This window comes from Prionailurus viverrinus, chromosome F1 (assembly GCF_022837055.1).
Source record: "Prionailurus viverrinus isolate Anna chromosome F1, UM_Priviv_1.0, whole genome shotgun sequence".
Classification (NCBI taxonomy): Eukaryota; Metazoa; Chordata; class Mammalia; order Carnivora; family Felidae; genus Prionailurus; species Prionailurus viverrinus.
In genome coordinates, this window is record NC_062577.1 from 50896323 (window position 1) to 50913947 (window position 17625).

General features: G+C 38.5%; 1 protein-coding gene across 2 annotated transcripts in view; it reads left to right on the forward strand.

The window, feature by feature from the left end:
- The first annotated feature begins 7003 nt into the window (after positions 1–7003).
- Positions 7004–17625, forward strand: part of KCTD3 (potassium channel tetramerization domain containing 3) — a 54748-nt gene continuing 44126 nt past the window's right edge. For both annotated transcript variants that reach the window (XM_047840609.1, XM_047840610.1), the window contains exons 1-4: positions 7004–7528; positions 11840–11893; positions 12156–12201; positions 13815–13888. In XM_047840609.1, coding sequence (XP_047696565.1) covers positions 7446–7528; positions 11840–11893; positions 12156–12201; positions 13815–13888 — 257 coding nt within the window. In that variant the 5' untranslated portion in view covers positions 7004–7445. The remainder of the gene's footprint in view (positions 7529–11839; positions 11894–12155; positions 12202–13814; positions 13889–17625) is intronic.

Consider the following 17625-nt stretch of genomic DNA (forward strand, 5'->3'; position numbering starts at 1 on the left):
CAATTTTTAATTTCCTTATAACCTATACATTATTTAGCACTGTGTTATGCTGTTTCCAAATATTTGGGGATATTCCAGATATCCTTCTTTCTTTCTTATTCATTTCTTACATAATTGCATTGCAGCCAGAGACCATAATCTGTATAACTTGAATCTTTCTAAATTTACTGAGAATTGTGTTATGGTCCAGAATATGGTCTATCTTGGTAAAAGTTCTGTGAGCACTTGAACATCATGTGCATTTTGCTCTTGTTGAGTGGAATGTTCTACAAATATCAACAAGTTATTTTAGTTGATGTTGTTCAAATCTTCTTTGTCCTTACTGATTTTTTCATCTACTAGTTCAACCAATTATTGCAATAAAAATACTGAAACACCTGTCGATAATTATGCACTACCTTATTTCTCTTGGCATTCTATCAGTTTTTTCTTCCTATATTTTTAAGTTCAGTTACTAGGTACATAAATATTTTCAATTGTTATGTTGTCTTAATGACACAGCTCCTTTATCATTTTGAAATGATCTTCTTTATCCCTGGTAATATTCTTTGTTCTGAAATCTACTTTGTCTAATGTTGATATATCTGTTCCAGCTTTCTCTTGACTAGTATCAGTATGGAGTCTTAGTTTGGGCTGCTATAACAAACTACCATAGACTGAGTGGCTTATAAACAACAGAAATTTCTCATGTTGGAATGCTGGAGGCTGGGAGTCTGAGATAAGGATGCCAGTATTTGTTGGGTTCCGGTGATGCTTTCTTCTGTGTTTCAGAGTGCCCTCTTCTTACTGTATCCTCACATGACAGAAAGAGGGCAAGAGAGCTCTTTGCCATCCCTTTTTTAATGGTACTATTCCCATTCATGAGGGCTCCACCTTCCTGACCTAATTTCTTCCTGAAGCTCCCTCTCCCCATACTACCATATTGGGGGTTAGAACTTTAGCATATGAATTTGGGAGGGGATCCAAACATTCAGTCCATTGCATATGGCTTATTTTTCACCTTTTTTTTTTCATTCTTTTATTTTTAACTCATTTGTGATCTTATATCTTAAAAGGTTCTCTTTTAGGTGGTATATTGTTAGGTCTTGCTTTTTTTTAAATCTAGTCTGGAAAACCTTGCCTTTTAGTTGGAGTGTTTAAACCATTTATATTTAATGTGATTATTGATAATGGCTGGGTTTAAATCTACCGTGATGCTAATTGTTTTCTACTTCTGTCATCTATTCTTTTTCTTGCCTTGCTATTTTTATGCCTTCTTTTGGATTAGTTGAGTATATTTTTTATGGTTCTATTTTGTTTCTCTTGTTGTGTTAGAAGAACAAACATCTCTCTGATAAGGTGATATTTAAGCAGAGTCCTGAAGAAGTGAGGCATTTGTCTGTCTCAAGGAAAAAGTTTAAGCAGAGGGAAAAGCAAGGTGTACAACCCTGAAGCTGGGGCATATTTGACATTTTGGAATAATAATAAGGTGGCCAGTGTACCCTGAATGGAGTAGCGAGGTAAGAAGGAACATGGGAAGAAGATAGCAGAGGGAGACTGAATGCCAATAGGAGATATGTGAGATCATCTCAGACCTTGTAGACCTTGAGAGACTTTAAAAAGGCTTTAAAGAAATAGTTTTCTGGGAGTGTTCATTGAACTTTCTTTGCTTCAGACAAAGGCCTTTGCTGTCATCCACACCCCAAAATTAAACAAAACCTTCTCTGAATCACAACCACAATCTGCCTAAGGGAACCTCAGGACTAATCTGTTCATACCAATTTTCGCATTTTATATTGTTCTGCACAAAAGTCCAGCACTCACAGATCATATCTCATTCTCCACTCTTCTCCCCCAAAATACAACCCTTCCAATGTGTGCTTTAGAATTTATGGTCCCTTATAAGGAAAATAACCTTCACCCTCACCGTCTTTTCTAAATGTTCTTGGCACAGACTAAAAGTGGACTCTCCCCTATGGACACTGATTCCCTTGCTTCCTTCTCAACTCTAGTCTATTTTCTTTCCCATAATCCTCATACCATGGGCCTGGAGGCTAGATGTCATTCTGGCCCTTCACCAATCTTTCCAAATTATTGTCCTACATCTTCCCTTAAACCACAACGTCTTTGATGAGTGTGGCATCAGACTAGGAATATGTTTTGTTTGATCAGGTCTGAGGGATAGGATCCAGTGAACCTCTGAGACCTTTTCCCTTTTTCTATGGCTTGCCTTTAGATATTGACAGTTCTGTGGAGAAAGTTTTTCCAATTACTGTCAGTAATCTCAAGCCAATGGTTTTAAAATCTGGTACACAGAGTATATCATTAAAGACATACCCAAATAATGGGTGTATCTACACTTAGAGTGGCTCAGAAGATAACAGTAATAACAATGGCAATGGCAAACACCGGACAAATTACCTATCCTCTTTTTGGCTCAGTTTATCTTTACTCGTTGGATACATGTGGTCTTCCTTCATCTACTTAAAGACATAACTTTAATCATTATCTTCTTTCTGCCTCTCTTGACTTACCAGTTTTTGCTCTCTACTAAATGGTTTCTCTCAGTATATGGTTATTTATTTTACCATATTTACAAAGTTCTTTCTTGACCTTACTTTCTCTGCTTATTAGTATCCATTTCTTTACTTTTCTTTACAGCAAAACCCCACCAATCATGCCATTTCTCTCATTGCTGAACTAGAACTATTCTTACTTAAAAGGTCATCAATTTCCTTCATGTTGCTAAACCCAATGGTCAATTCTTAGTTTTTTTATTTGGCCTATTATCTCACTGGACCCTCTGCTCCCTTGGTTTTCCGCCAGCTTGCCAGAATTCCTTTCTCCTTGGCTGAACCTTCTTCTTCTCCCAGTCTCCCAATGTTGTATAGTCAAGGGTTCCCTCCTGATCCCTATTTTTGTCTCATTCTACATTCTTATGATCTTATGATCTCAGGCAGTCCCATGGCTCTAAGAGCCATCTCAACACTGCTAATACCAAAGTGTTTTTTGTTTTGTTTTGTTTTGTTTTTGTTTTTGTTTTTTTGAGAGACAGTAGGGCAGAGAGAGAAGAAAAGGGAGAGAATGCCAGGCAGGCTCCATACTGGCAGCATGCAGTATGCAGGGCTCAAACCCATGAATCCGTGAGATCATGACCTGAGCTGAAACCAAGAGTCAGAAGCTTAACCCACTGAGCCACCCAGGTGCCCTCTCCACCAAAGTTTTAGTTCAGCAAAGTTTAAGAGTATTTTCAGTTTGAATCTCTCTTCCAACTCCTATATTCAACTGCCTACTCAACATCTCACTTGAATGCCTACCAAGGGATTCTGCACACAATTCCACTGTAGAAAAAGGAGGGGTTTTCTACCACCATCAAGCAATTCTCTGTACATCAGTTGGGGGGCCAAAACTCAAATCTGACACTATCTACCTGGAGGTCGTATCAGATTCCATAGGTTAAGGGCTCAGTCCTCTAAGAGTGTCCTCCACTTCAGATGCCAATCATAAGCACAGTTTGTTACCTATGCTTCTGACTTACTGGCTGCAGATTAGAGGTTTCTCCAACTCACTCTTTGGACTTTAGACACCAGTTCCAACTCCAGGTTGTTACCAATGCTTCTAAATGACTGGCTACAAATCATAGGTTCCCACAAAACCCCTCGTTGGATTTGATTAACTTGCTAGAACAGCTCACAGCAGTCAAGAAACCCATTTACTCACTGGATCGTTTGTGTATTATAAAAGGATATATCTCAGGAAGAGCCAGGTGGAAGAGGTCCAAAGAGCAAGATATGGGGAAAGGGTACAGAGCTTTGATGCCCTATCAGAGTGCCACTCTCCCTGAATCTTTATGTGTTCACCAACCTGGGAGCTCTCTAAACCCTGTTTTTTGGGGTTTTACAAAGTCTCTGTTGATTAAATCACTGGCCATCGGTAATTGATTCTTCCTAGAGGTGGGAGCTGGGGGTGGTGGGACTGAAATTTCCAACCCAGTAATCACAGGGTTGGGTCCTCTAGCAACCAGCCCCTAAACTTTTGGTTACCTAAGGGCTTTCCAAAAGTCACCTCATTAACATAACACAAGGAACATTTATTGCTCTTGTCACTTAGGAAATTACAATGGTTTTTAGGAGTTCTGTCCCAGAACAGAGGATGAAGACCAAATATATATTTCTTATTATAAATCACAATATCACAGGCCTTAGTCTAACTCCAAGTTGCCTCTTGAATTCACTGAAGGCAAAAATCTGTTAGTATGCTTTTACATTCTTTCAAGTTATGGGCCTAGGAAAAACTAAATGGCCTTTTTACCACCTAATTCTATACTGCCAATTTGAAAGCAAAACTTTAGATCCTAATAGAAATGGACATTATCAGTTGGAGCAAAGATAGCTAACTAACAGTGTTTAAAGTATGAGAGATTCTTAGTGTGCTGCTCCTTAATCTAAACTGTTACTCACCTCAGTATAAAGTGAAGGTTTAGGATACAGAGAGAGGCCCTGAAATTCAACTGCCCGCCTACAAATTCCTGCTATGCCCCTTGCCAGCTATGTAATTTTGAGCAAGTTTCCTGATCATTTTAACTCTCAGATTTTTTTATTTTTAAAATAGTGATAATAGTTGTAAAGAAAAAGAATGACAAAAAATATGTAAACCATCTAGGATGTGAAAAATTGGTAATAAATAATGTCAAAAAGAAAACCACAGGCCCCAAATGGTATCACTTAGGCCAAGTTTAAGTGCCAGCTGGGCAGGCTGAATACATAACCTGACTGCAGTTTCAACCTCCCCCAGAAATGTAAGTTTTAACCAGGCAGTCAGGAATTTTCTGATAGCACCAATGAAATAATCTGTCACATGGGCCTTCTCCATCCTCCAAAAGATGAAGTAATCTAAGACCCCTTTCCCTGTCCCTCCTTGCAAGGGAAGGTGATCTTGCCAGAAACAATTCTTTCTTGTCTTTTGCTGATAACTCTCTTACCCCATCTTCCTTCCTATAAAAACCGTGCATTTTGTACAATTCCTTAGACCTCCCCTCTACTTGCTGGATGGGATGCTGCCCGATTCATGACTTGTTTAATAAAGCCAATTAGATCTTCAAATCTACTCAGTTGAATTTTGTTTTTTAACAATACAAATTAGCTATTATTATTATCATCGTTAACTGGGGTAAATAATATGTATCATATAAATAGTGCTAGCCTCTTTTAAATCAAATTTGGATAAAGTCATCATTATCACTGGTATATTTTCCAGCAGAGTGTTTTATTTTTTTAATTATTATGACAATGAAAATAAAACCATAACATCATGTAGGTCTTCAGTTTGAATCCCTCTGGTAAAACTATTTTTAAAAACACAATTCATGCTAAGAATTGTTAAACAAAATCCAACTGAGTAAATTTGAAGATCTCATTGGTTTTATTCAACAATTCATGAATGGGGTAGCTTCTGACAGTGGTACAAAAAAACAGTTTTAGAGGCAAAAGGAGGGTGGAATGGGGAGGTTTAAAGACTCAATTATTCCAGGTAGGGTTACCTTTCCTTAGGGAAAGACAAGGGGGCTTATCTGGCAAGTTTCCTCACTAATGCTGATTGGGAAATTCCAGACTAATTGCTTTATTATTTATTTATTTTTTAATTTAGTTTATTTTGAGAGAGAGAGAGAGGGAGAGAGAGAGAGAATGCAAACAGGGTAGGGGCAGAGAGAGAGGGAGAGAGAAAATCCCAAGCAAACTCTGCAAGCACAGAGCTCAATGCAGGGCTTGAACTCATGGAACCATGAGATCATGACCTAAGCCCGAAATCAAGAGTTGGTGGCTTAACCGACTGAGTCACCCAGGCACCCCCAGACTAATTGTTTTAAATTTCCAGTCCTAGAAGAGGCTTAAGCTGCAATTAGGTTAGGCATTAAGTTTTTTTGTTGGATTTTTTTTTTTAAGATTTTATTTCTAAGTAATCTCTATACCCAAGGTGGGGGTTGAACTCACGGCCCTTCCACATGAGCCAGCAAGGTGCCCCAGATTAGGCACTAAGTCTTGATGGGGTTTAGCAAAAGTGACTCCATCTTGAGTCTTTCTTTTTAACAGAGTTTAGTACCACAGACTAATAATGAACTCTGAAACATGTTAGCTAACATCAGGTATTATAGTGTTATGATTTTAAAAATATACTTTAGGGGGCTCCTGGGTGGCTTAGTCAATTAAGTGTGGGACTTTTGATTTCAGCTGGGTCAGGATTGGGGTAGGTGTGGTGGGATGGAGACCCCATCAGCTCAGCACTGAGTGTGGAGCCTGCTTGGGATTCTTTCTCTCTCTGCCTCCATGCTCGTTCTGAAATTTTAAAAAAAATTAAAAATTATGTGTATATATAATTATATACATGCATACACATACACTTTAGTAGCGGCTAAGTTTTCAGATTCCAATATATATTTAAAGTAAACAATTCTTAAAGTGTGTATTTGTGTGTGTCTAACACTGAATGCTTACTGTATTCCAGAAACACATTGCCCTACACATGCTAGGGGTTGTTTTTGTCCTTTTGTTTCCTTCCCGGTTTAACAAAACAACAAAACTGCTTGGGGGACTAGGGTTGAGACTGAAGAGGGTAATACAGTAATGAATTTGCTGAGATAAACGCTATTTTAAAAAGTTACAAAATCCCCAAATTTTCACTGTATTTGTATTTTTTACATTTAGGCAGCAACTACTACCTCCAGGAAATTTCCCCTTCACCTCCCAAATCGGCGTGAAGGGAGACAATAAAGTTGCTTAGGACAGTCTGCCCAGACTTGCTTGCCCCCAATGTGGGGAATCTGACTACTGGAAAACCTTAAATGTAAAACGGAACGGGCTGGGATCGCGCGGGGGGTGGGGGGCGGTTGGAAAGACCTGGAAACCCGCGCCTCTGGGCGGCGGCCCAGGAGCACATTCCCTTAACTCCCTCAGTGCCAGCCCCGCTGGGTTGGGAAGCTCCTCCCCCGCCCTTCCTTCCTCCTCCTCCTCCCCCCCTCCCCCGCAGCGGCGGGCGAAGCGGTGAGCGCTGCGGTAGTTTGTCCCCAGCAGCGACCCCTTCTCCCAGGCAGGTTGCGGCTGCAGCGGCCGCCTTGGCGGTGGCGGCAGCGGTGGCGGCGGGAGCCGAGCACTAGGAGAGGCCGGGGCCGGCCCTGCGGCCTGGAGGCCGCGAGAGGTGGAGGCCGGGCCGCCCTCCCGCGCCGCGGGAGCGGAGGGGAAGAGGCGGCCGCGAGAGAGCTCGGCCCGGCCGCCGGGAAGGTGGGGGACGCTCCGGGCACCTCCCGTCCTCCGGCCGCCGCCGCCCTGCTGGCCCTGCCGCAGCCGCCGCCCCCGCCGCCGCCCCCGCCGCCGCCGCCGCCGCCGCCTCCGCCGCCTCCTCGGGCTCCCTCCGCGGGCTCGACGGCCCCGGCCGGGGACGGCGGGCGGCGTGCGCGCCCGGAGCCTCCGGAGATGGCGGGAGGGCACTGTGGCAGCTTCGCCGCGGCGGCGGCTGGCAGTGGCGAGATCGTGCAGCTGAACGTCGGGGGGACCAGGTGAGTCCGCGGAGAAGGGCCTCGGAGCGGGCATGCGGCGGACGGCCTGCAGGCGGACGGCGAGGCCAAGGTTGGCGGGGACTTGGGCGAATGTGGGAGCCGAGCCCGGTGGGTGACGCGGGGCCCTCCCGGCGGGAAGAACGTCGGCGGCTCTCGAGTTGAAGTCTCTGCTCCGGGGACGGAGAGGCAGGAGGGCCTCTTGGAATTAGAGCAAGCCGGGCCCATGTGCCCGTGGCTGCCTTCCTAGAATGCCAACCTTTGTCCCTCCCCCTTTCTAAACTACCAGGCCAAGTGGAACATTAAAAAGCCTTCCTTACCTAACCTTAGAGTGGATTTGAGGAATTTATTTTGTAGAAGCCTGGCCTTGTGGTTTGGCTTTTGCAGATGAACCTGCTTCCCTTTTCGGTCAACAAGGTGTCGGTGGGCGTGGGCAAGAAAGAGTACTGCGCTCTTTTCCCCTTCTAATTAAGGAGTGTTTGCAGTCTCGAAGGATTTCGGTGGATGGAGTACAGTAGAGTTGCCGTACGTTGTTATTTATTTTCAGAGTTTCTGGGTGTATAGCTTTGAAGGATCTGTTCAACCTGCAGGGCAGTGGGTCCAGGAACCGCAATTTTAACAGTTGGTTCTGAGAAGCTTTGGATATTGGCACTGTCTACTCAGAGTAGACAGACTGAAAGCTCTTTATCCTCTCTCTTGCCTTCCACTCCCTGTCTGTGACTTCTGTTAAGCTTTCTTGGGGGAAAATCATTTGTGGATTCGGTATGGCTTATGAGTCACTCTTCTCAAAAATGGGACTTTGCCAGCTCTGTTTGAAGGAAGGAGTGGTTGAGTTTTAAGCTTGGTAGGAGATGAACGATAGAGTGCTCGAGAACATGAAAGGATTTCAACATCCCGGACGTAACTAATATTTTTAAAAATACAAAACGACATTGTGAACCATACGGATAAAAATGTATCGTACTTTAATCCTAATTCTAAGTGTACTATTCAACACAAGAAGCAGTAATTCTTCATTCTTTGCCTGTCGCCCCCTCCCCCCATGCAAAACCGTTCAACAGTGTGAGGTAGATTATTGCGCTGTATAGATACTGGTCTTCTGGAGAAGGCATGTGTCCTAATGTAAGAAATGGATTTTTTCCCTTAAAATCACATGGAAATTTTGCGGGTTTGATAACGTATGGATGCAAAGGAATACCTCCTCTAGAGTCGACCTGCAGTGTGTGTTAATGCTGAGGAATAGCACTATAGTCATTGAAAATACCTGCACTGGTTCCTAATTGCTATAGATTGTGGATGATGTTTCTTTTCAGGCATTCTAAAGTATTACGATATTACTATTACGATAAAAATTAAATGTAGTGTTATTTACTGCATGCTGAAAGTGGATGGTTTAATAATGAGTGAACTCTTGGTAATGACTATAGAATTGAGTTTAAATTTTTTAATCATAAAAGGCAGCCATCTTGGAGCTGAAACACTTTATTTTGTTTCACTGTTTATGAAACTTGATTTTATCAGGGTGTAAGTTTTTCTAAGTGATGATATTAGCAAAGAATACAAAAATAAGATAAATATATTATTGGATCGAACAGTTTAGAAGACATACGAAAGTTGTTAGATAGGAATGAGAATTAAAAAAAAAACAGCATAAACTTTATAGATTTGCTAGGATAACATGGTTTATAAAATAAGTAATGACATGGCCTATAGAAAATAGGACATCCAACTTCAAGTGTTCTGAGGCTATTTTCTTGAGTTACTTTGAATCATAGACTCTTGCAGCAGTTTAGAGCTAGAAGGGATCCAGAAGTCATCTGTATCTTGTACAAAATAGATTAACACAGTCACCTTAGCCATTGTGAAGAAAAAAAAATCCTGATTTGATTCTCAATAAAGTTGAGGAATTGCCCCTGGGAGAACTACCTGTGGCAAGAATGGAGGTAGGCTCCAAGGTGATAGAGTAAAACTCAAAAGGAGGGTATACTGTGAGCAGAGAAGCATATGTTATATAGGTGAGGTCCTTTCCACCCCCCGAAGAGAGGAAAGATATGAAATTGGACATATTCAAAGGAATTATAGAAATGAGCAATTTTTATGATTTATTTAACACTGTGTGGGTAATTCAGGAAGTAGAGAAGATAAGGGTTCACTTAGAATTAACATTATTTACCAACCCCCCCCCCAAAAAAAAACCTAAAGAAGTGAAAGAAACCTAATATGACTCAATTTGTGATTAATTCTGTTATGAATGAGTACAATTTGAGGCCTCACAAGAGAGGTCTGGGATCTGCTAGTGGGGAACTTATGAACAAAGGACTTTGGAATCATGCAGATACAGATTCCAGTTCCCAGGCTTTCCCTGTAACTACTCAGCAGCCTAGGGCAAATTATTTTTTAGTGCTTAGTTTTCCTAAAATGTAAAGTGATGATAATAGTACCAGCCTTACAGGTTTGATAAAGGAATTTGAAGTAAAAATGGGAAATGTAGGGGTTGGTGGCATAGTAACATCGAAGGATAAGTAATTTTAATTAGATTGCTTCCAAGTTAATTTAGAGGGAGGCAAAGAGCAAGAACTGTAAGTGTAGATATTATGCTAATATCTTCAGTAACATTTCTGTTGAGACCAGATTGGACATGGCCCTTTTCTTGGCACACTGTGGATAGGAGCTAAAAACCATTAGATAAGCCTTTCATATATATTGCAGAAAATTATGCTTGTCACATGTAACTTTATTTATTTTTTTCTTTCAAGTTTAGCTAATTTATTTTTTCTTTAAAGTTTATTTTTGGGAGAGAGTACATGCACACCTGCACGAACAGGGGAGGAGCAGAGAGAGAGGGAGCGAGAGAATCCCAAACGGACTCCAAGCTGTCAGTGCAGAGCCCAGTGTAGAGCTAGATCTACAAACAGTGAGATCATGACTGAGGTGAAGCCCAAGAGTTGTACACGAAACTGACTGAGCCACCCAGGCACCGCATGTAATTGCAAATGTCATTTTTATGATGTCATACTTGAAACCTAGTTTTTATGTTCTGTGGGGTTCCCGCCCCCCATTTGTCTTCCTCTTGTTTGAAAAGTGGAAAATTGGTGGGGGAGAGGATCTAATCCTTTTGCCCATAAATTTCAGATTACTAACCCTACCCCAAACTGCTGATTTTAATTGAAATTGCTAATGCAACTTTAAGCAGACCTGTGTAATTTTCTAATTGACACAAAATTTGAGTTCTCTGGCAGTCTGCTGAATAATGAGTGAGCATGAAGGATCACAAGTTATAAGTGATCATTATTTGGAGTTAATTTGATAGCCTCAAGAACATAGTGATTTTGTGTGTGTGTGGGGGGGCAGTGGGTCCTTGTATCCTTCAGTTTGCCATTTACTGAATTTGCTTTTATTTATTTGGCCAAGTCAGTTTCCTTTGACTAGCTGTAATCTGCTCCTCATGTTTTCTTAAGCTTTTGCTAAGATACACACTTGCAAAATTTGCCGTGGTTTCTTGAATGAACTCCCTGGAACCTTTCTTAATCTGATTAATGGGCACAGGGACTGCTTTAAAACAGTCATAATGCTAGACAAGGAATGTGGAGAAAAGCAGAAGTCTGTTTGGCTGTCTTCTGTGTGAGGACGCATGGTGATGGCAACAGAAAGTAAAAAAAATATATATAGGTAGAGTAGATACCCAATGAGAGAGTAAGCATGAATTGTCCAGGGGTATTGAAGTACTATTTTATTAGATGGGAATACACTTGTGTTGGAGAGATGGAATGGGACTTGAAGGTAATTGTAAATGTTGAGAATTTTGGACTTGTTGTGATGGCCTTGTTGATTCTTCAGCAGATGGCATGCTGGAAAGTGGTATTTTAAGAAGCATTATATGTTAGCGAATTAGTTATTTGATTTTGGGAGCACCTGGGTGACTCAATCGGTTGAGCGTCTCACTCTTGATTTTGGCTCAGGTCACCAAGTCAGGATCCCAGGGTGATCCCTGCATCGGACTCCCTGCTGAGCATGGAGCCTGCTTGGGATTCTCCCTCCCTCCCCCTCTCCTTTTGCCCCCCCCCCCCCCCCCCCGGTTGTATACACTCTCTTTCTAAAATAAAAAATAAAAAAAATTCTGTGATTTTTGTTGCGCTCTCTTTGAATAATCTTAGCTCTGAATTGAAACTGGCACGATTTTAAAATAATAAATGTACATAATTGATGTAGCTATAGCTGTGCAGCAACTTGTAAATTATTATATGAAAGCAGGTTAACTAACTGAGATTTCAAATCATGTCCTCATTTATAATACCAGAATATTTTTAATTGCAGATTTAGTACCTCAAGACAAACCCTTATGTGGATTCCAGATTCTTTTTTTTCCAGGTATTTTATATAATTCTTTAGTACCATTTTTTTTAGAAACTTGATTATTAAAGTAATAAACAATTTTATTTTTCCGGTTAAATTAATGTTTTCATTTTTTGGGTAAAAATCTTCACTTTTAAAATAGATTTAAAATTTTTGTTTTATTTTGAAGATACGATGATTCATTTGTATTGGTCTTGGACATTTGATAAAAAATGAGGGCATTCTATTCATACTCAGATTTTAGGAACTAACTGCTTATTGATCATGACTCTTCTAGTTTGCTGAGTGGACGAATTTCAACACTGCGAGATGAAACTGGTGCTGTGAGTATAATATGCTGATATATATTTCTAACTTGAAATGTTTATTATTAATATAATTAATAATATTAATGCTAATGATTGTTCCATATTATATAGTGACTCTAAGAAGACAGAAAAGCTAATATTTTAATAACCACTAAATGAAAGTGATGTATATGTACTTAAAAAGTGTTTCATTTCTTGTTACATATAGTGTTTCTGTAATTAATAGACCTCAAATTGGAATACTGCATATAGCAATTTAAGTATTTATGATTAGAGAGGTTGGATGATACAAGCTTACATTGTCAGGAGAGGAAATACTTTTAATAGGTAATTAAAACTTTAGCAATAATTAGATGAATATGAATACTAAAGCATTTTGATATTGAATTAGAATGGTAAGATATTGCAAATTAATTAAGTCCTACAATTTTTTTATCTTGGAGAAAAACCTTAGGAACCTGTACAGCAATGGCAAAATGAGGGAAGGAAAGAACTATCAGGGTGCAGTACAGAAATACTAGTTTATACATTTAAAAAACAGTTATAATGTGCACAACGGTATGTAAAGGAAATGGCTAGTACTCACAAAAGCTAAAATAGCTTTCTGTTTGGAGGCAATAAAGTGACCAGACGTACTTATTTGCTGTGATGGGATTTGCAGATGAAATTAGGCAGCAAAAGCACGTACGTCCATGTGAGATTATAGACATCAGTAGTAACAACATCTGCACCAATCTGTTGTGTTTCTCCAACTTCTCACTGGTCCTGATAAAAACAAAAGCAAGAGCTTATGTAGCTAGAACAACCTCATTTATTGTAAAAACATAATCAATCATAGTATAAAGAGGTTTACTGCTAGCTATCATTTTTCTGTCTAATTGAATGATGCAAGCTTTAAAAGGTGTTCATTTTTATGGTTAGAACTTTTATAATTGATTTAAAATTTGTATCCAAAGTGTTGGTATACATTCCTGTAGAAAGTTATCAATTACGTATTTCATATTTTCTAAAGCATTGTTTTTTTTCCCTGTATCTGGTACAGTATTTGTTATTTAAGAAATGTGTTTTGTCATCATCCCCCACCCCTGGCTTTTGAGGAAACTGAGATAATGGAATGTAAAAATGCTATGAGAATAGTATTCATTTCCAGTTTTTATAGTAATGTGCAGTATTTATTTTTCTTGATTACCCTGTGTGTTTTATTAAAGTACATTGTTGTTTCATTAATTCACATATGAATCACAAATTATATAAGTTACAATCATTGTCACCAGTAATTAATGATAACATAAGAAGGTATTATTTATGTATAATGGTTTTGAAGTATTTACTGATTTCTACAATATTTCAGATAAAAAGTATTTCACTTTTACCAAAAATATCAATAAATAGATGCCAGTATTCCTACATTTAAAATATTATCAATCTAATAATAGGTTTTTGGGTGAAGAGACAATACTACCTTAAATGCACACATTTAAAACTGCATTCTAACTTTAGAAACATTAAAATCTAAGAATGGGATCAAGTAAATACGGTATTTAAATAATTTAGTGTTTGTCCCCTTAGTGCTACAGATTAATTAGTTGAATTTATAATTTGAAAATAAAACAATTCTTCATTCACAGATATTTATTGATCGAGATCCAGCAGCATTTGCACCCATTTTAAATTTTCTTCGGACAAAAGAACTAGATTTAAGGTAAGAAATGTATCTTTTTAAAGTAAATTCTTACTGATAGGTCTGTGTTTTTGGAATATTCTGTGGAACAAAAAAGTTCTCCCCCGCCCCCATCCCCAAATTATTTTTGCTTGAAAGTTTCCCCAGAATTAAACTCACAGGTAGAGGCCACCATCGTATCTATCGTCTCTTCCTTTAGACCACTCCAGTAGCTTCCCATTCAGTTTCCTGCCTGCATTCTTACATCCTTCCGATTAGTTTTCCACACCGTAGCCAAACTTATCTTCTAAAAATATAAATGTCATCTGGTTGCTACTCTACTTAAAACTCTTATTTAATATGTTCTTGGATTAATGGCTAGGGATTTGGGAGTTTATTGTTTCATAAGGCTCTCTACGATCTTGCCCCTGCTTAATTTCTCTTGTTGCAACAGTTTCACCTCTTTGTGGTGTTGGTCTTTTTTAATTTTTTTTTATTTTTTACTATTTATTTAGTTTTGAAAGAGAGAGAGACAGAGAACGAGTAGGGGAGGGGCAGAGGAAGACACAGAATCCAAAGCAGGTTCCAGGCTCTGAGCTGTCAGCATAGAACCTGATGCAGGGATTGAACTCCCGGACCGTGAGATCATGACCTGCGCCAAAGCGGGACGCTTAACTGACTGAGCCATCCAGGCGCCCCTTTGTGGTCTTGGTCTTGGTCCTGACTTCTTCAATAATGTCTGGTATGTCCAGTCAGTATAGGTCTTCCCAGTTTCCTGTCCTGCCATTACCACAACATTTCTTACACATTTTCCTTTTTTAGTAGTCTATCTTCCGTTTGACTTTAAATTCCAACAGGGTAAGCACTGTCCTATATAGTCCCAGGATCTAGCATTGTGTTTGGTACATGAGTTTTATGCGTCATGTCCAATACGTGAGTTTTATAGATTGTAGATAAATGAATGACCGTTTAAACTGTTACTTTAACTTTGCCAACATCTGGATTCCTACTAAGAATTTACAGTCTAATTTGCCTTTATTATTCTTTTATTCCCTATATTCCTAGTGAACTTTCACTGAAGATCTCTTTATACTTTTTTAGACACAGCTTTTAAAATTCCAATTGTTTAGAGGTGCCTGGCTGGCTCAGTTGGTGAAGTATGTGCCTCTTGATCTCAGGGTTGTGAGTTCAAGCCCCATGTTGGGTATAGAGATTACTTAAAAATAAAATCTAAAAAATATTTTAAAAATTCTAGTTGTTTATTTGACCTGCTTCTTTATAATATTATGTAAGTTTTGGCTTATATTTACTGGAATATGAACTCCTTAAAGATGACAAAAATCTTTTGGTCTCTTGTTTCCTGTGATTTTTCCAGTGTTAAAACAGTGCATATAAAACAAAAAAGACTGCATATAGTCACTTTGTAGCTTTTCAGTAGATATTTACTGAATCAATAAAAGAGTTTGTTGGAGCTTTTTGTTTTTTTTTTGGTCCGTGGAGGTGGCAAATAAGTTACTAACTACTTGAATAAAATTATCTTGACTCATAGAATTTGATGAAAGAAGCCTAAATTTACTTGTGGTCGATTTCTTGTGACTAGTTCACAGCTAGATAACCCAGGAAAGGCAGAATTAGTAAGAATTAAATATCTGTATTTATTGATTGCGCTTCTTATAAATTGCTATGTTACTTCATTTAAAGAGGCCTATCAAATTAAAATTCTCTAAGTAGTAGTATCTTTCAAAAGAAGATGGGAAGGAATTTAAAAAATACTGTATTCTAATTTTCTACCTTCCATAAATTCTTCTGTTGCCCTTATCACACTGCTATAATTACCATATTTGTTTTTTTGTCCTCCCCAGGAGACTGGGTTCAAGAACTGTTGTGACCTGAGCCACCTTGTAATTAGCACTATGGTGCTGTTAACACAGATGGTTTTGAAAGAAAGGTTTAACTGTTTTTGTGTTAAACCAGTCACAACCAATTTGGCAAACAAAAGCAATTTAACATTGCAGTTGTACGTGTTTATTAAACACAAGGAATTGTTTAAAAGACCTTTTTTGGAGCGGTTTTAGGTTTCCAACAAAATCAAGAGGAAGATACAGAGATCTCTCATATACCTCCTGTTCCTACACATGCATAGCCTACTCCATTATCAACATCACTTTCCAGAATGGTACTTTTTTTTTTTTTCATGCCAAGGGTGAACCTCCATTGACACATCATAAGCACGCAAAGTTCATAGTTTACATTATAGTTAACTCTAGGTCTTGTGTATTCTGTGGGTTTAGACAAATGTATAATGACATGTGTCCATCATTTTAATATCATAGAAAATATTTTCACTAACTTAATCTTTTGTGCTCTGACTGTTGATCCCCCCCCCCCCCGCCCCCCTGCAACCATTGATCTTTTCATTATCTCCATAATTTTGCCTTTTCCAGAATGTCTTATGCTTGGAATAATACCGTAGGTAGGCTCTTCAGATTGTCTTTTCTTTCACCCGTATCACACTGTTTTGATTACTATAGCTTTATGGTAAATGTCATGGTTGAGTACTGGCAGTCCTCCAATTTTATTCTCCCTCAATATTGTGTTGACCATTCTGGGTCTTTTCACTCTCCATATAAACTCTAGAATCAGTTTGTCAATATCCATAAAATAACTTGCTAGAATTTTGATTAGGATTTAATTGAATTTCAGATGAAGTTGTAAAGAACTGACATGTTAACAAAACTGAATTTTCTAATCCATGAGCATGGAATATCATTCCATTTACTTAGTTCTTTGATTTTGCTCATTAGAGTTATGTAGTTTGCTTCATATAGATCTTAACATATTTTTTGTTAGATTTATACCTAAATAATTGTTTTTGGTGGTACTAATGTAAATGGTATTATGTTTTTAATTTTAAATTCCACTATTCATTATTAGTACATAGCAATTGACTTTTATATACTAACCTTGTATCCTGCAACCTTACTATAATCGTTTATTAGTTCTAGGAGTTTTTTGTCTGTACTTTTGGATTTTCTACATAGATAACCATGTCATCTGTGAATAACAGTTGTATGTTCTCTGTGTGCCTTTATTACAGTTCTTGCCTTATGGCATTATTGAGAATTTTTGCACCAATGTTCATGAGAGATACTGGTCTGTACTCTTCTTATAGTGTCTTAGTTTTGGTATTAGGGTAATACTGGCCTTATAAAATGAGTTAGGAAATATTCCTATTTCTAACTTCTGAAAGAGATTATAGAGAATTGGTATGATTTCTTAACTTAAATGTTTGGTAGAATTCACTAGTGAATCTTTCTGGGTCTGTTGCTTTCTGTTTTGATTCAATTCCTTTAGTAGGTATAGGCCTATACGGATTGTCTCTTTTTTTCTTATGTGAGTTTCAGCAAATGATACTTTTCAAAGAATTGGTCCATTTCATCTTGGTTATCAAATTTGTGGGAAAAGAATTGTTGACAGTATTCCTTTATTATCCTTTTAATTTTTAGTGATGCTGCTCTTATTTCTTCCCAGGCAATATTTTTAAAGTAAGGACAAGTTATAACTGCAAGTCAAAATGAATCATTAGTATTGTAAGCTCTTAATCTTCTGTTCTTTTTACTTTTTATTTTCATATTATTTAATGGTCCTATAACATCTTCTAGTAAGCTTAGCCCTTTTTAAGGCTAGTCTTCCCCCCTCCTTTTTCTTTATATTTTTATTTTTGGTTTCTGATGAGAAAAGTCATTTATCTGAATTTCTTTGTTCAACAAATATTTATT